The sequence below is a fragment of the Trichoplusia ni genome, chromosome 6 (genome assembly GCF_003590095.1).
Source record: "Trichoplusia ni isolate ovarian cell line Hi5 chromosome 6, tn1, whole genome shotgun sequence".
In the NCBI taxonomy this organism is placed as follows: Eukaryota; Metazoa; Arthropoda; class Insecta; order Lepidoptera; family Noctuidae; genus Trichoplusia; species Trichoplusia ni.
This window is the reverse complement of record NC_039483.1, coordinates 8,212,958-8,233,453: the sequence shown is the minus strand read 5'-3', so window position 1 is coordinate 8,233,453 and position 20,496 is coordinate 8,212,958. Positions and strand designations below refer to the sequence as shown.

Genomic DNA, 20,496 nt, shown 5'->3' with positions numbered 1-20,496 from the left:
GTCGCCAATAAATAAACATTTTGTTTGCAAACATTACGAATTCTGGGCACATTTTCGTGTAGTGCCTTAATAGGCTTTAAAGCTTATTTCCCGTCGTCAATTTTTTTTTTACGTGATTAGATTTTTTTTTTGGTAATAGATTTCTATTACTGCTTCTTGATCTTTTATTGCCCAACCTTCTTGCAGCTTTTTTCCAAGTCCAAAACCGGCCTTTAGCCCTTTATTACACATTAGAGTGTAAGTAATTGTACTTACGGAAACATACACGACGAATTTAAATATTTCTCGAGCATTTGGCTAATAAACATGTATCTCCCCACAGTTAACTCCCATAAAAATTTGTAGTTGAGTATGACACAGACACAGACGTCACGATACTTGATACTGTAACACTCCCGAGTTACGGCGCACGTGACAATAAAATGTGACTCATGATTACTGTAACTAGTGTTGTTTTAATGAGGTTTTATTATGCTATTTCGAAATACTGTTCATTCAAATAAACAGTATTATTTTTATCTATCTTTCCCAAAATTCGGAATTTAGAGAATTACGTTCAAAGCCAACAAGCTAGATTGATTGTAATCGAAATATCGCGTTGATGAAAAGCGGTAAAGTGCTATCTTTCGTATTGTCTAGTCTGTTTTTTTTTATTGCCTTACCAACATTGTCAGTCTTTTATAAACTTAATCTTTGTACAATAATTCGTTTTTTTTTCATACCGATACCATATCAGCCATACCGCATTAATATAAAAATCTGATAAAATCTTTCCTCTGCACCAAGTTCGGCAGCTATTAAAAACAATTGGTTATTGATACACTCATAACTTAATTTGAATACGATAAACATAAGGACGTTCTGACGTTTATATTCTCACTTTTGTAAAATGATAAAGAGCAAAAGTACCCCACTTACCATGGGGTCTCATGTCAAGTTTGCCGCCGTCATGGAAGCGAGACATCGCTACCTGCAGTGAATAGCGCCGTCTCTTTCCCCCAACCAGAAAAGATTTGCTTTAACTCTATATATTACTAGTACCTGCCCTTCTGTCCTGTTTTCATATTAATCCAAAACGTAATTTCGTAAGAATTACTTTTTAAATGAACTGTCCATTACTGAAAAATCGTCGGATTTATCTCTCAAGGGCATTTATCTCATGTGTCACCGGTGACACCGGAGCAATTTAATAATTTCTTAATGGGTTTCCAATCTTGTAAAACCTCTTTAGTTTTTGGCAAAATTATGTTCTTACTTTAATTTTATTATGATGCAAATATGGCTCTTTAAAGTACCATGTCTTATGATTTAATTAGGTACCCTATAACGATGCAGCGCTGTTACCCGTATTTTAAAAGCTCATTTTAATAATCGATGCTTTAACATTAAAAGGCGATACAATGTGCATACGTTTAAAATGATCTTCCTAGATTCAAAGCTTTTGTTTTCTTCTTAAGACTTCATATCTAAAAATATAAGTCGCTGTTTCATTTAGATCTCTCTCTTTGACATAAAAATAAACCATTTTTGCGTCATAAAAGTTGCAGTACCTACAAACTTTAATAGTTCGTTTCCTCCACATAGATTAAACAGGTTCAATTTAATTGGACTGTAATAGTAAAATTTAGTATCTGAGCCATGCGTGCGCGCATGTGATTTATGCGAGGCTGGCATATTATGCTGTTATCAGGATATGTAGCAGAATGGGAACGAGATCAAACCAGCCTAGATTGTGTATCGATTAGAATTTAATTGAATCGATTTAAATAGGGTGTTTCGACTATTATGCAAACGTTGAACTGGCTGGTACTGCTTCTAGACATTCACTTTGGTTTTACCTACGATATATCGATAGTCCCCGAAGTTTTACATGGTGTAAAACTTTTTAATCGATATCAACTATTCGGTTTCTGAAAAGCACGACTACCTGCTAACTGATATTATTAAAATTCCTAACTAAATAAACTTTTTTTCTTATTTCTTTACGCATAACAATGAACATTTTTGACAACAACGTCTAACTTAAACATATTTCTTCCGCAGGATCTCCGCACCCTTCTAAAATCGAAGCATGTCCAAGGTCTGGAGATCAACGATGCTCACAAATCGCTCAACAAGACCAAAGTACAGGAGACGGTTGAGGCAGCCCGATCTGCGATCACCTCGTCTGGTGGTGGTCCCCTGTTCCTGGCTTTGCCCGCGAACCCTGAACTCCTGGCAAAGTACTACGACCTGAGGACCTTAATGAAGAAGGTGGACCTCCTGATGGTGCAGACCCACGCGTTGGGATTGGTGAAGAAGATGACGTACCATCCCAGTCGGCTCAGTGGCATGTGGGATATGATGAATACTGTGAGTACCAAAAGCTTTATTTCATAAACGTTGAAAACAAGATGAAAAATACTTCTAGAGCAGTGTATACACTTGCAGCTTTGACTTGCTTTATGGTAATAATAATAGTGGTATTGCTGTTGACTGTTTAGATAGTTTTGAATTCAAAACTAGTTTCAAAATATTCCACAGGCATTTACTGACTTTAAACGATCGCTCTTAACTTCGAAGAATAGTTTATAGTATAATATTTAATGCAAAAGCCGGTTATGCCCAAAACAATCTTCTAAGCTACAAATTTCATCTCAGCACAAACACTAAGCTATCATCATCTACATAATTTGATTACATACAACTTCATAACAAAACAATGTCAAAATAAGGCAACACTTGTGACAACCAGCATGTAAGTAATAAGGCTAATAATCATAGGAAAGTAATTTGATACTTGTAATCAGATACAATGGGTTACGTGGACCGTTATATAAAAATACCTGATGATCGAGTGTGCAATGCTCTGAGCAATGTCTTGCGGACAATTTGGAAAAGTGGAGTACTGATAGAGCGGTCAAATTGACGTCCGTAACAGATTGTCTACCGAAATTATTGTAAGATGTTTTTTACTATTTGGAGTCGATTTTTTTAGAGGTATTTGATGGAATACGCGAATGTTGGCACCCTAAGGGTAAAAACGGAACGCGATTGCTGATCTGCTGTCAGTCACGATGCGGTATTTTATGAACCGTGATAGCTAGATAGTTTTAATTTTCATAGATCTATGACGTATTCGTGTTGCCACTATCCATATTAAGCTTTTTTGATTTGATTATAAATTTTGACGGGGTTCATTTTCTTGCAAATTTGTGTTCTTTTAGTAGTTTTGAATGACCTAGCACTTAACCGTTTTTTTTTTGCACGGAGATTATTTTTGTAAAGATGTTTGTAGGTCTCTGTTAATGGTAGTTCGCATAGATACCACTTAATTTATAATTAGTGGTCTCAGCACTTGACAAGCAATTACCTCAACAGCCTATAACTAACACACGTGCACACGCACGCTATTTCAATAATTAGGAATCAATCATTCGAATGAAACGTCTATTTATAATCCATCACCCGCATTTCGGTCACGTACTACATCGCACTCAGTTGAAGGCAAACTGCACTGAGAAAAACGTCAAGAACATAAAACAAACCACTCCAAACAACTGTGGCCTTTAATTCCATAGTACTAAAGTCTTATTAGTCGTTTTTATACAATTTAGGGTATGTAGGCCAGTTATTAGCAGGTGCATCTCTTTTGAGACTCACAAATGGACCTTTTTAAACATAAGACGGTGTTGTTTGACTTTTCAAGTGGATTGATGGCACTTAATTGCCGTTTGTGTGCCTTGGGAATGTTTGAATGGACATAGACGCTAAAATATATTAGTCGCTGACTGATATTAATTGCTGAATGGTACTTGGGAGGTGCAAATTGAGTTTAGGTCGTTAGATCAAGTTAGTGATTTAAGTTAATGATAATTTTATTCAAGTGTAATTTTAAGTTGTCTATGAATCATAGTGCCTGAAATTAGGGTTAGGTCTTTAACTAGCTATTGTTTTTCGTGTATGATTAATTGGCTCATTTCTATACGCTCCAAATCGATTGTAGTTTATATTCAAACTTATTTATAAAGTATAAAGGTATCGGAACTTAGTTTTGCTAATATACCCAATACCCGATTATTAGCAAGTACAAAAGGAAACGGAATATGGGTATTACCAGGATTTCCGAGAATTTTCATATTTATCTGTAGATATCAATTCAGTTTCGAAAGCAGTCAGCTAACTTACCTACCCTTATCCCGCAGGACTCCGTAGTCGACCTAGTCATTGGTCTGGGCGTACCGTCATCGAAGGTTGTGATCAGTCTGCCGGCGACTGCTCGCCAGTTCACTTTGGTGAACGAGACCCTCAGTACTCCTGGCAGCCCCACCACGGAGGACGAGCCGAAGGAGATCGATCAAGCTGAGCTCTGCAGGCAACTGAGAAGTGGACGCTGGACTCTGGAGAGAGATCAAGATCTGTCAGCGCCTTACGCTTTTAAGTGAGTATTGGTTTTCTGTTGTTTTGACAAGTTTTTGTTAAGGCGTTTTTTTAAATCTTGGACCACGATATTTTGTATTAAAAAAACGAAATAAGTATTCAGTTTTATAGTGTTCTTTACTAAACGAGAAGTAAAAGTTACCGGTTGTTAAATAGCTACGTAAACAACAAGTAGGTAATTTTCCTAATTAAATTATCATTTTGTTATAATTCTTCCAGAAACAAAACATGGATATCGTTCGAGGACTCATCTTCCATCGACGTAAAGGGTAAATACGCGCGTGTCCGTGGGCTGGCAGGTCTGGCCCTGCACCGCGCCGACCGTGATGTGGACACTCCATGCGGCCCCACACTCCGAGCCGCATTGGCCAAGGTGCTCAACCAGCAGAGCAGAGCGCCGAGAGCTGCTGTACTTAGGTAAAATTATAAAATGATGCCATTTTTACTGGACTCTTTCGTTATGAGTAGATTACTTTAGGTAGTCAATGTGCCTTATGAACAACGGTGAGTTATAAATCGCTCTTAAGTGTAGATTTAAGTCACTTATTACGTCTTACGTTATATCTTCGTATGACTCTTATTTCTTTCAAAGATCTTTCTATATGTATATGTAATCAAGAGTAACAAATCAAATTGAAAACATCATTAATATAATAATTAGATAATTAAGTAGCACTTACTGAATGTTAAAGTCGTCATTAGATAGCACCATATTCCACCCTCAATTCCCCGATTTCTAAGTATTCTAGCTGCGAGCAACGGCATAACAAAAACCACAGCACAAGTAAATATATAGGCTATTTCAAAAACTGTATAGACTAATGTATAATTCCAGGTCTTTGGAGAATGAGATCCTGTCAGCACCAGGTCACGCGCGCGCCCTCGATGCTCTACAAGTGTCTCCCTACAGAATCACGCAGGTCGTTGACTCTGATGGTGTCATACACTCTATTAGGGAGGTAAGATCACAACAATCACATATGAACTCAATACCGGTTATGGCCTATTGTCAGAATTCATTTCTTTGATGCTTGCGCAGACTGAATCTCTTAAACGTAGTAAATATTATGTTGAATATTATTTTGACAAAAAAAACATACAATCGTTTTTAAATAAAAATTTGATGAAGAATCTTTAATTAAATGAAGACATGGATTGTGATATTTTTCCTTATGTTTTCAGGACACACGCACGGAGTTCTCTTGCTCCCGTCAAGGTTACTTCGTGCACCCTCGCTCCTGCGCACGGTTCTATCGTTGTGTCAAGTTTGATCAACTTTCTCCTGAATATACTGTAAGTATTAATAGTTACTTACCTTCTATTAGATCTATATATTACGTGATTATTTTCTAAAGCTAACTGTGAAACTAAATAAGATCCAGTATGTCATTTTGTTTGAACGCAGGCGAGAATCATACTTTGTTACCTACTTTGATTCGGCTTAGTAGTGACAATAAAAAACAAATGACATGCAATAAGAAGTTCAAATAATGTCCATCGTAATAATCATTACACTCTATCTATACTAAAAACAACTCCGATTAATTTAGTATATTAGTTATAGACTATATAGAAATTGCTATTTTCTGCTTCCCAGGTGTTCGAGTTTGACTGTCCAGCTGGTCTGGCCTTCGACTCCCGCTACGAGGTGTGCGTGTGGCCCGGCAGCCTGCCCGAGTCCCAGGCCTGTCCGGGGTCCTCCGAGATCGCGCCCGTCCCTAGAACTAGGTTCATCTGTCCCGAACATGAAGGTAAATTCAAGCTAAACGAACAGCTATTTATTATCGTCCTAGCCATTTCCCAACTTTGTTGGGGTCGGATGCCAGTCTAACTGAATTCAGCTAAGTATCAGTGTTTTTTAAGCAGCGGATGCCTCTCTAGCCTCCTTAACCTAATTACCTCGGCAACAGAATATCCCTTAGTTAGACTGGTTGTCAGACTTTCCAGCTTCTGACTACTCGCAATGACTGTCAAAGATTAATAACAGCCGCGACACACAATATAACGTGCTATTCATCAACACTTTTATAAACTAAAGCATGTAAAATCTCATTGATAATTATTTTTCCAGGTTACTACGCGGACCCCGAGAACTGTCGTTGGTTCTTCGCTTGTCTGGACCATGGCAAGTCCCCACTGACTGCGTACGAGTTCCGTTGTCCCTTTGGGCTTGGCTTCGATGCTGAACGTCTTAAGTGCGACTGGCCGTGGTTAGTGCCGGCTTGTGGAAACATCGCCCGATATGAGGCAGAGGCCCACGGATTCTCTGCTGCTACACTCACAGGTAAGCAGATACAAAGAGATGAGACAAATTTGAAAATAAAAACTCCGAATGATCTTAATACCTAATACGAAAATGTTCTATGTTTTTCTAGGTGCAGCAGGTTACCAAGGTCAAACCGCTGACGCGATCAACGTCGCCGCCCACCAGAGCCTGGTCTCTGGAGCTTCCCTCAACAATCTGGTTGGAATTCAAGGAGGGTTCCTAACAAAAGACGACGCCTTAGACTCCAACTTCATAGCTTCGCAGGAACTAGCCAACGCTGGACATTCTTACGAAATTGGACACGGATCTGCCCAGTTGGGCAGTGGCTTAATCGGTCATGGTTCAGGATTAGTCGAGAATAGCCTGGTTTACAACAGTGACGCAGGCTCTCTTCACGGCAACATTGGCTTAGTCCAACCGACCCAATATAATGGACAAAAGAAATACAGCAGCGGTTCTATTATTTTGGATGACTACAGGCTTCCTACCCAAGAGGAATCGCTTCGTCACGGTGCTCACTCGAATTTCGGATACACTGGTCAAGGTGCAGGATATACTGCCCAGACCGGAGGATACACTGCCCAGAATGGAGGATACTCTACGCAAAATGGAGGCTACACTGCCCAGAATGGAGGATACACTGCCGAGAATGGAGGATATACGGCCCAAAGTGACGGACAATCTAATGTATACACTGCCCAAAATGCAGGACATTCCACCGGATACACAGCTCAAGCTGGAAGCCAGGCTACTGGTTACAACAGCTACTCGGCGGGAAAAGGGCTGAAGACTGTGCAATACCAAAGCTCAAACTATGACGACGATAACTCTGGAGCATACGTCCATGATCCGACCGGAGACTACGCGGAGCCCTACAAACACGTCGGATCCCCAGTCGTTCCATACGTACATGATGGCTCCTATAAACACACCCCCGATTATTATGACGTTGGAAGATACTCGGGCTCATCTGGCTATGAAGGTAAATACTCGCAGGAGCAAAGCGGACAATACATCCATGACAATTCCGGATCATACGTAGAATCTGGCGCTGGAAGTACAGGCTACAGTGGTGACTACTCTTCCGGCTATTCCACAACTTACAATGCTGACAATTCTGGTGCATACAAACACGATGACTCAGGAAAATACCAAGCTGGTGTCTACAGGGCTGATGGCCACATTGGGGATGGTAAATCAACCTACTCGGACTCTCAACAATACCATGGTTATAGTGAAGCTAATGCGGGCAACTACATCAGTGACTCTAAAGCTTTCACTGGTTCTTCTCACACGCTGACAGCTGGAGCTATCAACGTTGGCTTAGTAGGAAAGACTACTCTTATTGATGCTGATTACAATGACCAAGGTCATTATCAATCACAGTCTGATGCTTACAATCACAACCAGGGCAATTATCAAGGTTCTAAGACCTACAGCCAATCTACACAGACATTGCACCCAGCTCATGTATCCTTTGTATCCCAACCGGCTGTCTCTATCAACCACATTGGCACCGACGGCAACAATCTCGATGGCTACAGTTTTGTAACAACTCCTACATCTTCTGGAGTACCAACTACTGCTACTCCATTTGCTGTTACCACATCTTTGCCGACAGTCACATACAAGACTACATTCGTTCCTGAATTACCTAAAACCAGTGTGAAACAAATATTCGGCGTGTCTCAGCCTGCTGTTACATACGTTCAGCCAACTGCTATTGCCGTTCACCACGTGACTCCTCAGGTACAAATAACAGACCATAACCAAGGTGTCAACTACCAATACGAAAGCAGAGATTACTCCAGTCAAAACAGTCAAACTAAGTCCGAATCGGGATACCAATACTCGAAACCTACCATTAAATTCGAAGATGGAGTGTCCTACACTACCGCAACTCCCGCCGTTTCTGTGTCTACATACGAAAATCAAGGCTCGAGCCACAATCAAGACGGATTTGTCGGTTACGATTATTCGACACGTACCCCTGTCCATGAAGAGCCTTTCAAGAAGGTTGTAGCGTATACTACCGGACCATCAGTATCTACATACGCCCCACCTACTGTCTCTACGTACAGTCCTCACTCATTCAGCCACCAAACTGTACATAAGGTAGAATCTAGCCACAGCTACACACCATCTGTAGAGACTGCCTCTGTTGGCACTGGATACGACTATTCGAAATCGACGGTAGCTTTCGAAGAGCCTAAGATAGTTCAGTACACAACACCACAGCCGGCTCTCGCCGTCCAGCCTGCCGTGTCCACTTACCAACCTCAGATAATCAGTCACCAAACATTACACAAGGTTGACGCTAACCGAGTGAACACTTACTCTGGTGACGCATCATTGGGCTACAACTACGAGAAACCCGCCGTTCAATTCCAAGAAGTAAATACTGTGTACTCCACACCCGCGCCGATCGTAACATCGACTTACAGACCTCAGTCTTACAGTCACCAGACAATCCACAAAGAGACACAGACATACGTCCCTGTATCTTCTACTCCCAAATATGAGGTGAGCTACCAGTCCACACCAGTTACAGTTTACGAAAACCCAATCCTTCAATATACCCAGAAGGCTACGCCAGTCACATATATACAGCCTACCTACAAATCTCAAGCTATTAGTCATCGGACGATTCACAAGACTGAAGACAGGAAAGCTTACAACCAAGTTGTAAATGTTGAATCTGGATACGAATATACTAAACCTGCAGTCGCCGTTACCCAAGAAGTTCATTACTCGACTGCCCAACCTGCCGTTGTTTCTACTTATCAGCCGCAAGTATACAGCCAGCAAACATTACACAATGTCGATGCTAGTCAAGTGAACACATACACTCAAGAAAATGGTTATGAATACAACAAGCCCGCTGTTAAGTTTGAGGAGGCTCCCAAGACGGTGTTCCAGTACTCTACCCCGTCCCCGATAGTTTCTTCAACATACAGACCTCAGACATACAGTCAGCAAACCATTCATAAGATAGAATCCCAGAACTACGTGCCTGTTTCTTCCACCCCCGCACCTCGAGTTGAACTGTCTTATCAACCTGTATCCACTTATGAAAATCCTATACTGAAATACACTCAAAAAGCTACACCAGTGACCTATGTTCAGCCCACAGCGGCCGTGTTCACACAGACTTACAAGCCCGTGACACAGCAACACGAAGTCAAACACATTGTAAGCCAGCCCGTGCAATATGAACAACATGTGCAGTTCAACCAAGAAGGTTATTCGTACAGCCAGCCCGAAATCCAAAGGAACCATGAATCTAAGGCCTACTCAGACGCTACTTTGGTGTCCCACCAGGTATATCACCAGTCGCATGGCGCGGTGAAGAGCAATGTAAACGCCGGCAAAGACATCGTCTTCGTGTCAACCTCGCCTTCTACTCTAATTTACGAAGACCATTATACAGATTACGAATCTCCTAAAGTAGAAACCTACAAAGCTCCAGAGTATGTTCCACCGAAGAATAAAAACAAGTCGTATTCTGTTTCATCGACTGCTTCAGCACCTGTGGTCCATCAAAGCTCAGTTGTCCACCAGGCCCAAGAATATATTGCCCCTAAAACTGAATACAAATCCTACTCAGTTAGTTCGACTTCTGCCCCCTTAGTACACGAGAGCTCCGTGTTCCATCAAACTCAAGACTATATTGCTCCTCAGGCAGAGTACCAGTCATACTCTGTGTCTACTGGATCCCCAATTGTGCAACAAAGTACTGTTCTTCACCAAGCTCAAAACAACTACGATTACTCACAACAGTACGAAACTGTCCAAAAATCTGTGCCGACAGTTCAACAACATTCTTTCAGCACGACTCACATCGAACAGCCACAGAAAGTGGAGTCTATCCACTTCTCGTTCCCCAGCAGCACAGCGTCGCCTACATACCAACAGGTAGAGTACCAAGCTCCCGAGATTCAGGTAGCCTACAAAGGTGAAGAATACATTCCCCCAGTTTCGTCTACAGCGGCTCCTATTGTAACGTCAACTTACAGACCAAGGACTTATTCTACTGTCTCAACAACTCGGGAATACTTGCCACCAGCAGAGCCTAAATACGAATATGTGCCGTCTTCGACCACAGCTAGACCCATTGTTAAGTCGACCACTCCTGCTTACAGAGTAGAATCGACGACTGCCTACCAAGCATCTGAATACTTACCTCCGGACAGTGAAAGTAAATTAGTCAACTTTGAAAGCTTTGGTTTCAAGGACGCTAACGTCGCTTCAAAGATTAAGTATAACCCGTACCAAGAGTACACCGTATCCCACGACACAGTGCCCGTACAACGTAAACAGAACATAGTAGTGGAAACTGCCAAATCAAACTTGCTAGGATTCGGTACTGTTGGTCCTGATGCTGGTTTAGTGTCGCCCGTTACTTATACTACAGCTGCACCTGTAGTTTCATCTACCTACAGGCAGAGAGTTAAATCTACCGCTCGCCCCGCCTACAAATATAGTACAACGACTGAGTACCAAGCTCCTGAATATTTACCACCTTCGGACGACTTAAAATCTGAAGTAAACGTTGAAGGATTTGAATACAATAGGCAATCATCGGGAGCTGAGATCAAATACACTCCATACCAAGAAGTGTCTGTATCTACTTCTGCTCCAATTCAAAGAAAGCAAAATATTGTCGTCCAAACAGCTAAGTCCCAGAACTCTCGCCTTGGTTTCGGTACAGTTGGACCAGATGCTGGACTAGTATCCTACTCGACAGCTGCACCTGTTGCAGTATCCAGCTCTGAATCGTACTCCTACTCACCCCAGAGAGTTACATCAACATACGCCCCTGTTGAACAAGGTTTATTCGAAGTCACTCCATCTTCTGTGCCGCTGCGAAGAACGAAACCTAAAGTAGCAGTTGTTACAAAGATCAACGACTTTAATCCGTTCCTTGTTCGCAAACTTGGAGCTGTCTGCAGCTGTCAGTCACCAGTTCTGGTTCTAAAAGGAAGGAGACCTACTCAAGCGCCACAAGACCTCGGCGACTACAATGACTACGAACACAACCGCGGAGACATAAATGAGGGTGAATATGGTCACAGGACATTTGAGTCGTCTAATGTCAAAACGGTCGCTACCCCGGCGCCAGTTGTTACATCTACCTTCAACCCTATTATTGTCCCCGAAGATTCATACTACCAAGATTATCAAGAGAACGGTGGTTATGATGTCGCTGTAACTCCTAAACATAAGGAAGTATATTCTGAGAGTTACGTATCTAGCACACCAGCTATCGCCTCTACTACAGAGAGAATTGTCAGAGTACGACCACGCGTGAAGACTGTTACCGTGGCACCTACATACAAAACTGTGTTACTGAACCAAGAAGTAGCGCCAACTGTGACTGTTACAGATGAATCTGGATCTTCTATTGATTCACAAGCCTTTGACCGTTACGGTCCTGGCGGATGGAGAAGCAGAGACGAGACTCTACAGGGATCGGTAGACTGCCAGCGAGCCGGTCTGTTCCGACACCCGAAACAGTGTAACAAATTCTATGCGTGCAGATGGGACTGCACTAAGCAGAGGTTTACGCTCCACGTTTTCAACTGCCCGGTGCAGCTGAGCTTCGACCCCAGCATAGGCGCGTGTAACTGGCCCAGCCAGGGCCCCGCCTGCCAGGGTGACACCCTCCTCACCAACGTTCTTTAAGTACCTTTACCATAGTTGCCAATCTCGTCGTGCCATCGAAATTGTGATAAAATTGTGATCACGAATTTTCTCTAACTCTCTGTCTTCGATACAGTTGGACGATTTGTCTCTCTCTTGTTTAAGTTGCTTATTTATTTGTTTGGTTTGTTAATGTTATTTCATAGTTATTTATTGCATTATTTCCTTTTTGCTTAAAACTTGCTAATGCTAAGCCTTGTGGATTTTCATTATTGGAATTAGAGTTACCATTTTCTAGTTCATGTTATTGTAAAATAGTGAAGTCATATTTTTGTATTTTTATAAATTAATATAGAAAGAATACGCTCTAATTTGTAAATATACGATTTTATTCAATGAATATTTGTTATTTAATTAGCGGAAAACGCTGCGAAACGTATAATATTTGCAATGAAATACAAATAATACAATGATCAATTCAAGGCAGTCAGCGACCTCTCTCGTCTAGTAGCTGGCAAGTATGGCCAGGAGTCGCAGATTCGAGTCCTGTCTGAAGTTTGAATTTTTCATTGTTTTATTTTTATTTAATGGCAATAAAAAAATAATTTTCAATTCAAGATATTTTAATACATGTCAAAGCTAAAAACATAATAATAAATTGCGTCAATTTAAATATTCAAAGCAACAGGCTTCTCAACTTCAGCCAAAGTCTGTTTGTACTTAGCGATAATAGGAGTCACCTCCTCGGCAATAAACTCAGTGACTTGTTCCGGAGCTCTGCCGATGAAAGTAGATGCATCCAGAATCTTGTCTAGTTGAGAAATGATAGGAGCAAAGTAGCTGTCCTTCTTCACACGATCGATCAGATCGTTATCCTTTCCATGCTGCTTCACTTGAGCGCCCGCTTCATGAGACAGCACTCTGATCTTTTCGTGGCAAATCTGACGATCACCACCAGCCTGAACCATGGCCATGATAATATTTTCCGTAGCCATGAATGGTAGCTCCTGAGCGATGTGACGCTCGATAACTTTCGGGTAGACGACTAACCCTTGGCAAACGTTTAGTAGAGTCAATAAAGTAGCATCAGCTGTGAGGAAGCCCTCGGCGAGGGTAAGACGACGGTTGGCGGAGTCATCCAGAGTGCGCTCGAGCCACTGAACTGCGTGGGTGTTAGCAGCATTAGCGTGTAGAGTGATGAGGTGACGAGCAAGCGCGCAGCAGCGTTCGGAACGCATCGGGTTCCTCTTGTATGGCATAGCGCTTGAACCAATCTGGGAGGCTTCGAAAGGCTCCTCCATTTCCTTGCGCGACGCTAGCAGACGAATGTCTGAGCACATCTTATGTACGGTCGCTCCAAGCCCCGATAAGGCAGAAATTACTTCCAAGTCCACTTTCCTGGAGTATGTTTGTCCGGTAACCAGGTAGCGTTTATCAAAGCCGGCAAGTTCGGCGACCCTGCGGTCTAGAGCTCTAACTTTCTCGCCGTCTCCTTTAAATAGTTGTAGGAAAGAGGCTTGGGTACCTGTGGTTCCCTTGACTCCGCGGAAGCGAAGGTCGTCCCTTGCCCGGGAGAGGGCGCGCTCATCCATCAACAAGTCGCTGAGCCACAGAGAGGCTCGCTTGCCGACAGTCGTCAGCTGAGCCGGCTGGAGATGGGTGAAGCCAAGCATGGGCAGTGATCTGGAAAATATAATTATTGCATTAATACATAATCACTAGATAAATCATATAAATTCTCCCAATGTTATTTCAAATGTCTTAATTGGTTAAGCTTCCTGCACTGTCTAATGCACAGTTTTATTATCATGACCAAACATACACTACTTTAATTTATTAACGTACAAACACTTACTATATTGTAGTACGGTCACTACGTTGATTATTGCTTATTGTTCTAACTAGTTATTACTGCATACTAAATATGTACGTCTTGTATACTTGTCATAATGGCAGGTAAACATTTAATCGAAGTTATTTATTTGATACATATATAACATAGCTATGGTATTTAAGTTAACTTGAATAAGTTTCTTTTTTGTGAAAGCGGGACAGCGCATTAGACAGTATAAAGTGGCGTCTCTCCTTCGCACCTGCAACAGCGTAGCATTGGGCGACATTAGGCACCCTGTATAAAGTTATTAAGAAAGTATAATTTGGTTGCATCTTTTCATAAATACTCACTTGTACTGATCAGCGAATTTTGCCAACTGACTGATGATGGCAGCAAGCCTCGGCAGCAACAAGTCCAGTCCATGCTTCAGCACGATCAGATCCGTGTTGTCTCCGACGTAGCAGGATGTAGCTCCAAGATGTATGATAGGAGCAGCCCTCGGACACCTCTCGGCGAGGGTGTGGACATGGGCCATGACGTCATGACGGACCTTCTTCTCGTGGGCTGCTGCTGATTCGAAGTCGATGTCGTGGATGGCAGCTTCTAGCTCAGCGATTTGAGCGTCGCTGATGTCGAGACCCAGTTCCTGGAAAGATGTTATGTGATGTTTAAGACATGGTGAATACAATTTCAGACCTTGGGTAAGGAAATATGTGTGATTGTCTCAACACTGCATCAAGTAGCTGAATGTCGGATTAAAATCTTTGAATGATATAATATGAAATGCAATAAAGTTATTGACTAATTGACTATTAATTACTCGCTACACATTTTCGTACAGTCATACGAGTACCATAAATTTTGGCAAAATATCCACTTACAAAATAAGTTATTTTATTATCCTTTAAGTAACGAATTTATTTTAAAGAGATGTGCATTGGTTACAAAAATACTTTCCTACTACACAAATTTTCCTTTATTAGAAGCATTCATTGAAACAAAAATATTATGTACCAGAGAAGCAAAAATACCAAGAACTTAAATGAAGTGGCGCCTAGTTAAATGAGTTCATATTTACGTATTTGGATTACAGAATGATCCAATGAGGTCTTACTCATTTATAGATACGTTCGTTACTGAACATTTAAAAATAATGTATATTGTAAGAATGTATTAATGAAACGGCTTTGTGGTTTTATGAGACAATCGTCTTTGTTTTTGAGAAACACATTTATGAAATAGGTTAATTCATTACTTTGATATATATTTTTAGAGTCTACAATCATTTTTGCATAAAGCCAGTTAGTGCTACTTACAAAATGGGTAAAAATACAACATAAAAGAAAGGAAATACAAGGGTCCTGCTTATTTCATAAGAAATCAGTTGACGACCAGTTGATTCGCGACAGAAGTAGTGGTTGATATTGGCAGTCAACAGAGTGTAACTTTAATAAAGGTAATGCGTTTATAACTTTTATGTTTATGTTTTACTATCTGTAAGGCATTATCCTGTTTTTTTCTTTCAAGTAAGTGGATTCAAGCGAACCCCGTTTTACTCCTAATCCTTATAAGAACAAAGATTAATGATGATCACTTACGTACTTTTTAGTAAACTTTCATTCACATTTGTAATATTAGTAGGGACGTAGATACATTTTACTTGAAAATATGAAAAAGCAATAATTTTTTAGGCCACTCGCATCACTTTTAGGTGTTAATTCAGATTCTTCTATAATTTTGCACCATTCATTAAGACTTAAGGCACTTACGCAACATTCTTGTAAAGTTAGAATTGACGCAAGAACCCTTTGATTTTGCTTCCAAATCATTTAAGTTTTTGTTAGAAAACGAGAGTTCGTTATCTAGGACAATGGATTTAATAGATTAACAACCTTCGATATAACACGCTTGAAATTAATTACTTAAGCAACTCATTAATTAACTTCACAATCTCGTATTTTAGCCAGGAAAAATATTCATAGAGATCTTTGATGGTATATTGTTATGTGTCGAAGAAATAATGCTGAGTGTTATTTTTTTTATAAAGTAGCAACATGACGACTATCTGTTGCTGTCTTTCCCGCGCAAATTATAAAATCAATAAAGGGCTTGAACATAAAAGTGGAAAATTTTATTATATTACCATGCAGTGGTAACCATCGTGCTAAGCATAAGAAAATAAGTCAGTCTGAAAACAATTTCCTATTCAAGAGGACAATATCAATTCAAGTTAAAATTACTCATTTATAGATCTAAAAAAATAGGATAGCAGCCTAAATTTTGATAAGAACTTGGATCAACATCTGAAACAATAGCCAAAACCAATAACAGTTCTTAGACCAATAAACACAAGACCTAATTTCGAAAGTCAGGTGTTATGAAGGTACAATGAAACCTGCCCTACTAATTCGTTGGAAGTGATAAGATTAGACCACGAATGTGCTGATAAGGCGACACACAGATAGCTGGGAACAGTGACGAACGGCGTTTTAGCGAAACCGGGCAGAAACAAAAGACTGTGGTATTCTCAACAAGTGATATTGTGTTGTGAAAATGGTGTCTGTGCAAACAATCGCGACTATAGTCGTGAAGACCTTCAAAATTGTAAGTTATTATTGAACTACCCTTTTTCATACTTATGATCCTAAGATTCAGGTACCCTTGGGCGCGGCGGAGATCTAGTTAGAATCAAACGGTTTATTTAAAAAGTTGGTCAAGGACTCGCAAATGGTTGACCCACTTCCCGTTTATTTAAACCGACACAAAAGAGGAGGTTATGTGTCTATCAAAATATTTAACAAAATATTCAATTCAATAATGAAGGTTTAGTTTTGTGATAATAATGTGCTGTTAAAGATAAGCCATGTTTAAAAATCCAGACAAATGCAATGAATCTTGACAATTAGCAATTTAGGAAACGGTGTCAAGTAAACGTGGATGGAATTAAGCAATTAATTGAAATAGAGTTGACAATTTTAGTGTATCTATGAGTCATTTCAAATTAAATCATCAAACAAATGATTCATAGTTGCAACGGATGTTTGAGCGTATTTTGTATCAATAGTAACACGTAGTAAGGAAACTGAGATATTGTAAATTGATCACCTCATAATCATTAAACAAAACTTTATTTATTATTTTTCTTCGCACTCGCAGTTGGACTTTTAATGTAGTCATCATCATCATCTCAGCCTATAGCTGTCCACTGATGGACATAGGCCTCTCAATACGTTCTCCAGCGCAACCGGTTCATTGCCACCTGCATTTAATGTAGTGCAGACTTCGAACCTGTGCCACATGTACGCAAAAATAAACCTGATTAAATTATTGTTTTAGAAAACATAGCGTGACTAACAATTTAAATTATTCATAATCGTTATTAATTTTCAAAGAATAATTAATAATTTACAACAATAGTTATGATTCATATACAGGTCCACTTTGGTATACCGCAATTATTATCTTTCAAATAAAAATGTATTTAGAATTGATGTAATTTTGATATCTTGCATGTTAATTGAAGATAGTATTTATTGGAATAACTTGTATTTTGTTAAATGTTATGTTTGCGATTACAAAAGGTATTGAACAAACGAGAATGTGCAAACTTAACTAATCAATATTGTTGTATGATTTGTCAAATACTTCTATACTATGAAACTTTATCACAACTGGGTGAAACAATGCAACAGCAATGAAAATTTGTCACAATAAACGGTTCCCTAATTATTATCAGCTATGTTCTTACTGCCGTAGAGCAAACACTGTATTTTCGGACTCTTAACAATTATAAACTGTTTTTTTTTTAATGGGACTAGCCCGCCACACATGCCCGTCATTTCAAATTTCGTGCGGGTGTCACTTTAACCCTAGAAAGATAGTCTGCGTAAAATTGACGCATGCATTCTTGAAATATTGCTCTCTCTTTCTAAATAGCGCGAATCCGTCGCTGTGCGTTTAGGACATCTCAGTCGCCGCTTGGAGCTCCCGTGAGGCGTGCTTGTCAATGCGGTAAGTGTCACTGATTTTGAACTATAACGACCGCGTGAGTCAAAATGACGCATGATTATCTTTTACGTGACTTTTAAGATTTAACTCATACGATAATTATATTGTTATTTCATGTTCTACTTACGTGATAACTTATTATATATATATTTTCTTGTTATAGATATCGTGACTAATATATAATAAAATGGGTAGTTCTTTAGACGATGAGCATATCCTCTCTGCTCTTCTGCAAAGCGATGACGAGCTTGTTGGTGAGGATTCTGACAGTGAAATATCAGATCACGTAAGTGAAGATGACGTCCAGAGCGATACAGAAGAAGCGTTTATAGATGAGGTACATGAAGTGCAGCCAACGTCAAGCGGTAGTGAAATATTAGACGAACAAAATGTTATTGAACAACCAGGTTCTTCATTGGCTTCTAACAAAATCTTGACCTTGCCACAGAGGACTATTAGAGGTAAGAATAACATTGTTGGTCAACTTCAAAGTCCACGAGGCGTAGCCGAGTCTCTGCACTGAACATTGTCAGATCTCAAAGAGGTCCGACGCGTATGTGCCGCAATATATATGACCCACTTTTATGCTTCAAACTATTTTTTACTGATGAGATAATTTCGGAAATTGTAAAATGGACAAATGCTGAGATATCATTGAAACGTCGGGAATCTATGACAGGTGCTACATTTCGTGACACGAATGAAGATGAAATCTATGCTTTCTTTGGTATTCTGGTAATGACAGCAGTGAGAAAAGATAACCACATGTCCACAGATGACCTCTTTGATCGATCTTTGTCAATGGTGTACGTCTCTGTAATGAGTCGTGATCGTTTTGATTTTTTGATACGATGTCTTAGAATGGATGACAAAAGTATACGGCCCACACTTCGAGAAAACGATGTATTTACTCCTGTTAGAAAAATATGGGATCTCTTTATCCATCAGTGCATACAAAATTACACTCCAGGGGCTCATTTGACCATAGATGAACAGTTACTTGGTTTTAGAGGACGGTGTCCGTTTAGGATGTATATCCCAAACAAGCCAAGTAAGTATGGAATAAAAATCCTCATGATGTGTGACAGTGGTACAAAGTATATGATAAATGGAATGCCTTATTTGGGAAGAGGAACACAGACCAACGGAGTACCACTCGGTGAATACTACGTGAAGGAGTTATCAAAGCCTGTGCACGGTAGTTGTCGTAATATTACGTGTGACAATTGGTTCACCTCAATCCCTTTGGCAAAAAACTTACTACAAGAACCGTATAAGTTAACCATTGTGGGAACCGTGCGATCAAACAAACGCGAGATACCGGAAGTACTGAAAAACAGTCGCTCCAGGCCAGTGGGAACATCGATGTTTTGTTTTGACGGACCCCTTACTCTCGTCTCATATAAACCGAAGCCAGCTAAGATGGTATACTTATTATCATCTTGTGATGAGGATGCTTCTATCAACGAAAGTACCGGTAAACCGCAAATGGTTATGTATTATAATCAAACTAAAGGCGGAGTGGACACGCTAGACCAAATGTGTTCTGTGATGACCTGCAGTAGGAAGACGAATAGGTGGCCTATGGCATTATTGTACGGAATGATAAACATTGCCTGCATAAATTCTTTTATTATATACAGCCATAATGTCAGTAGCAAGGGAGAAAAGGTTCAAAGTCGCAAAAAATTTATGAGAAACCTTTACATGAGCCTGACGTCATCGTTTATGCGTAAGCGTTTAGAAGCTCCTACTTTGAAGAGATATTTGCGCGATAATATCTCTAATATTTTGCCAAATGAAGTGCCTGGTACATCAGATGACAGTACTGAAGAGCCAGTAACGAAAAAACGTACTTACTGTACTTACTGCCCCTCTAAAATAAGGCGAAAGGCAAATGCATCGTGCAAAAAATGCAAAAAAGTTATTTGTCGAGAGCATAATATTGATATGTGCCAAAGTTGTTTCTGACTGACTAATAAGTATAATTTGTTTCTATTATGTATAAGTTAAGCTAATTACTTATTTTATAATACAACATGACTGTTTTTAAAGTACAAAATAAGTTTATTTTTGTAAAAGAGAGAATGTTTAAAAGTTTTGTTACTTTATAGAAGAAATTTTGAGTTTTTGTTTTTTTTTAATAAATAAATAAACATAAATAAATAGTTTGTTGAATTTATTATTAGTATGTAAGTGTAAATATAATAAAACTTAATATCTATTCAAATTAATAAATAAACCTCGATATACAGACCGATAAAACACATGCGTCAATTTTACGCATGATTATCTTTAACGTACGTCACAATATGATTATCTTTCT

General features: G+C 39.8%; 2 protein-coding genes across 2 annotated transcripts in view; one reads left to right on the top strand and one right to left on the bottom strand.

Annotated features, from left to right (window-relative positions):
- Positions 1–12,728, top strand: part of LOC113494798 — a 48,297-nt gene extending 35,569 nt beyond the window's left edge. Inside the window, exons 2-9 of the mRNA XM_026873267.1 lie at positions 2,044–2,352; positions 4,185–4,420; positions 4,639–4,836; positions 5,255–5,378; positions 5,602–5,712; positions 6,017–6,170; positions 6,491–6,703; positions 6,795–12,728. Coding sequence (XP_026729068.1) covers positions 2,044–2,352; positions 4,185–4,420; positions 4,639–4,836; positions 5,255–5,378; positions 5,602–5,712; positions 6,017–6,170; positions 6,491–6,703; positions 6,795–12,370 — 6,921 coding nt within the window. The 3' untranslated portion in view covers positions 12,371–12,728. The remainder of the gene's footprint in view (positions 1–2,043; positions 2,353–4,184; positions 4,421–4,638; positions 4,837–5,254; positions 5,379–5,601; positions 5,713–6,016; positions 6,171–6,490; positions 6,704–6,794) is intronic.
- Positions 12,700–14,808, bottom strand: LOC113494797 (adenylosuccinate lyase-like; the record flags this gene model as incomplete). The annotated part of the gene is given in 2 exon segments (XM_026873266.1): positions 12,700–14,011; positions 14,513–14,808. Coding segments are annotated over 2 exon segments (1,311 nt in total), but the record flags the coding sequence as incomplete, so codon positions are not given.
- Between the last annotated feature and the right edge of the window lie 5,688 nt (positions 14,809–20,496).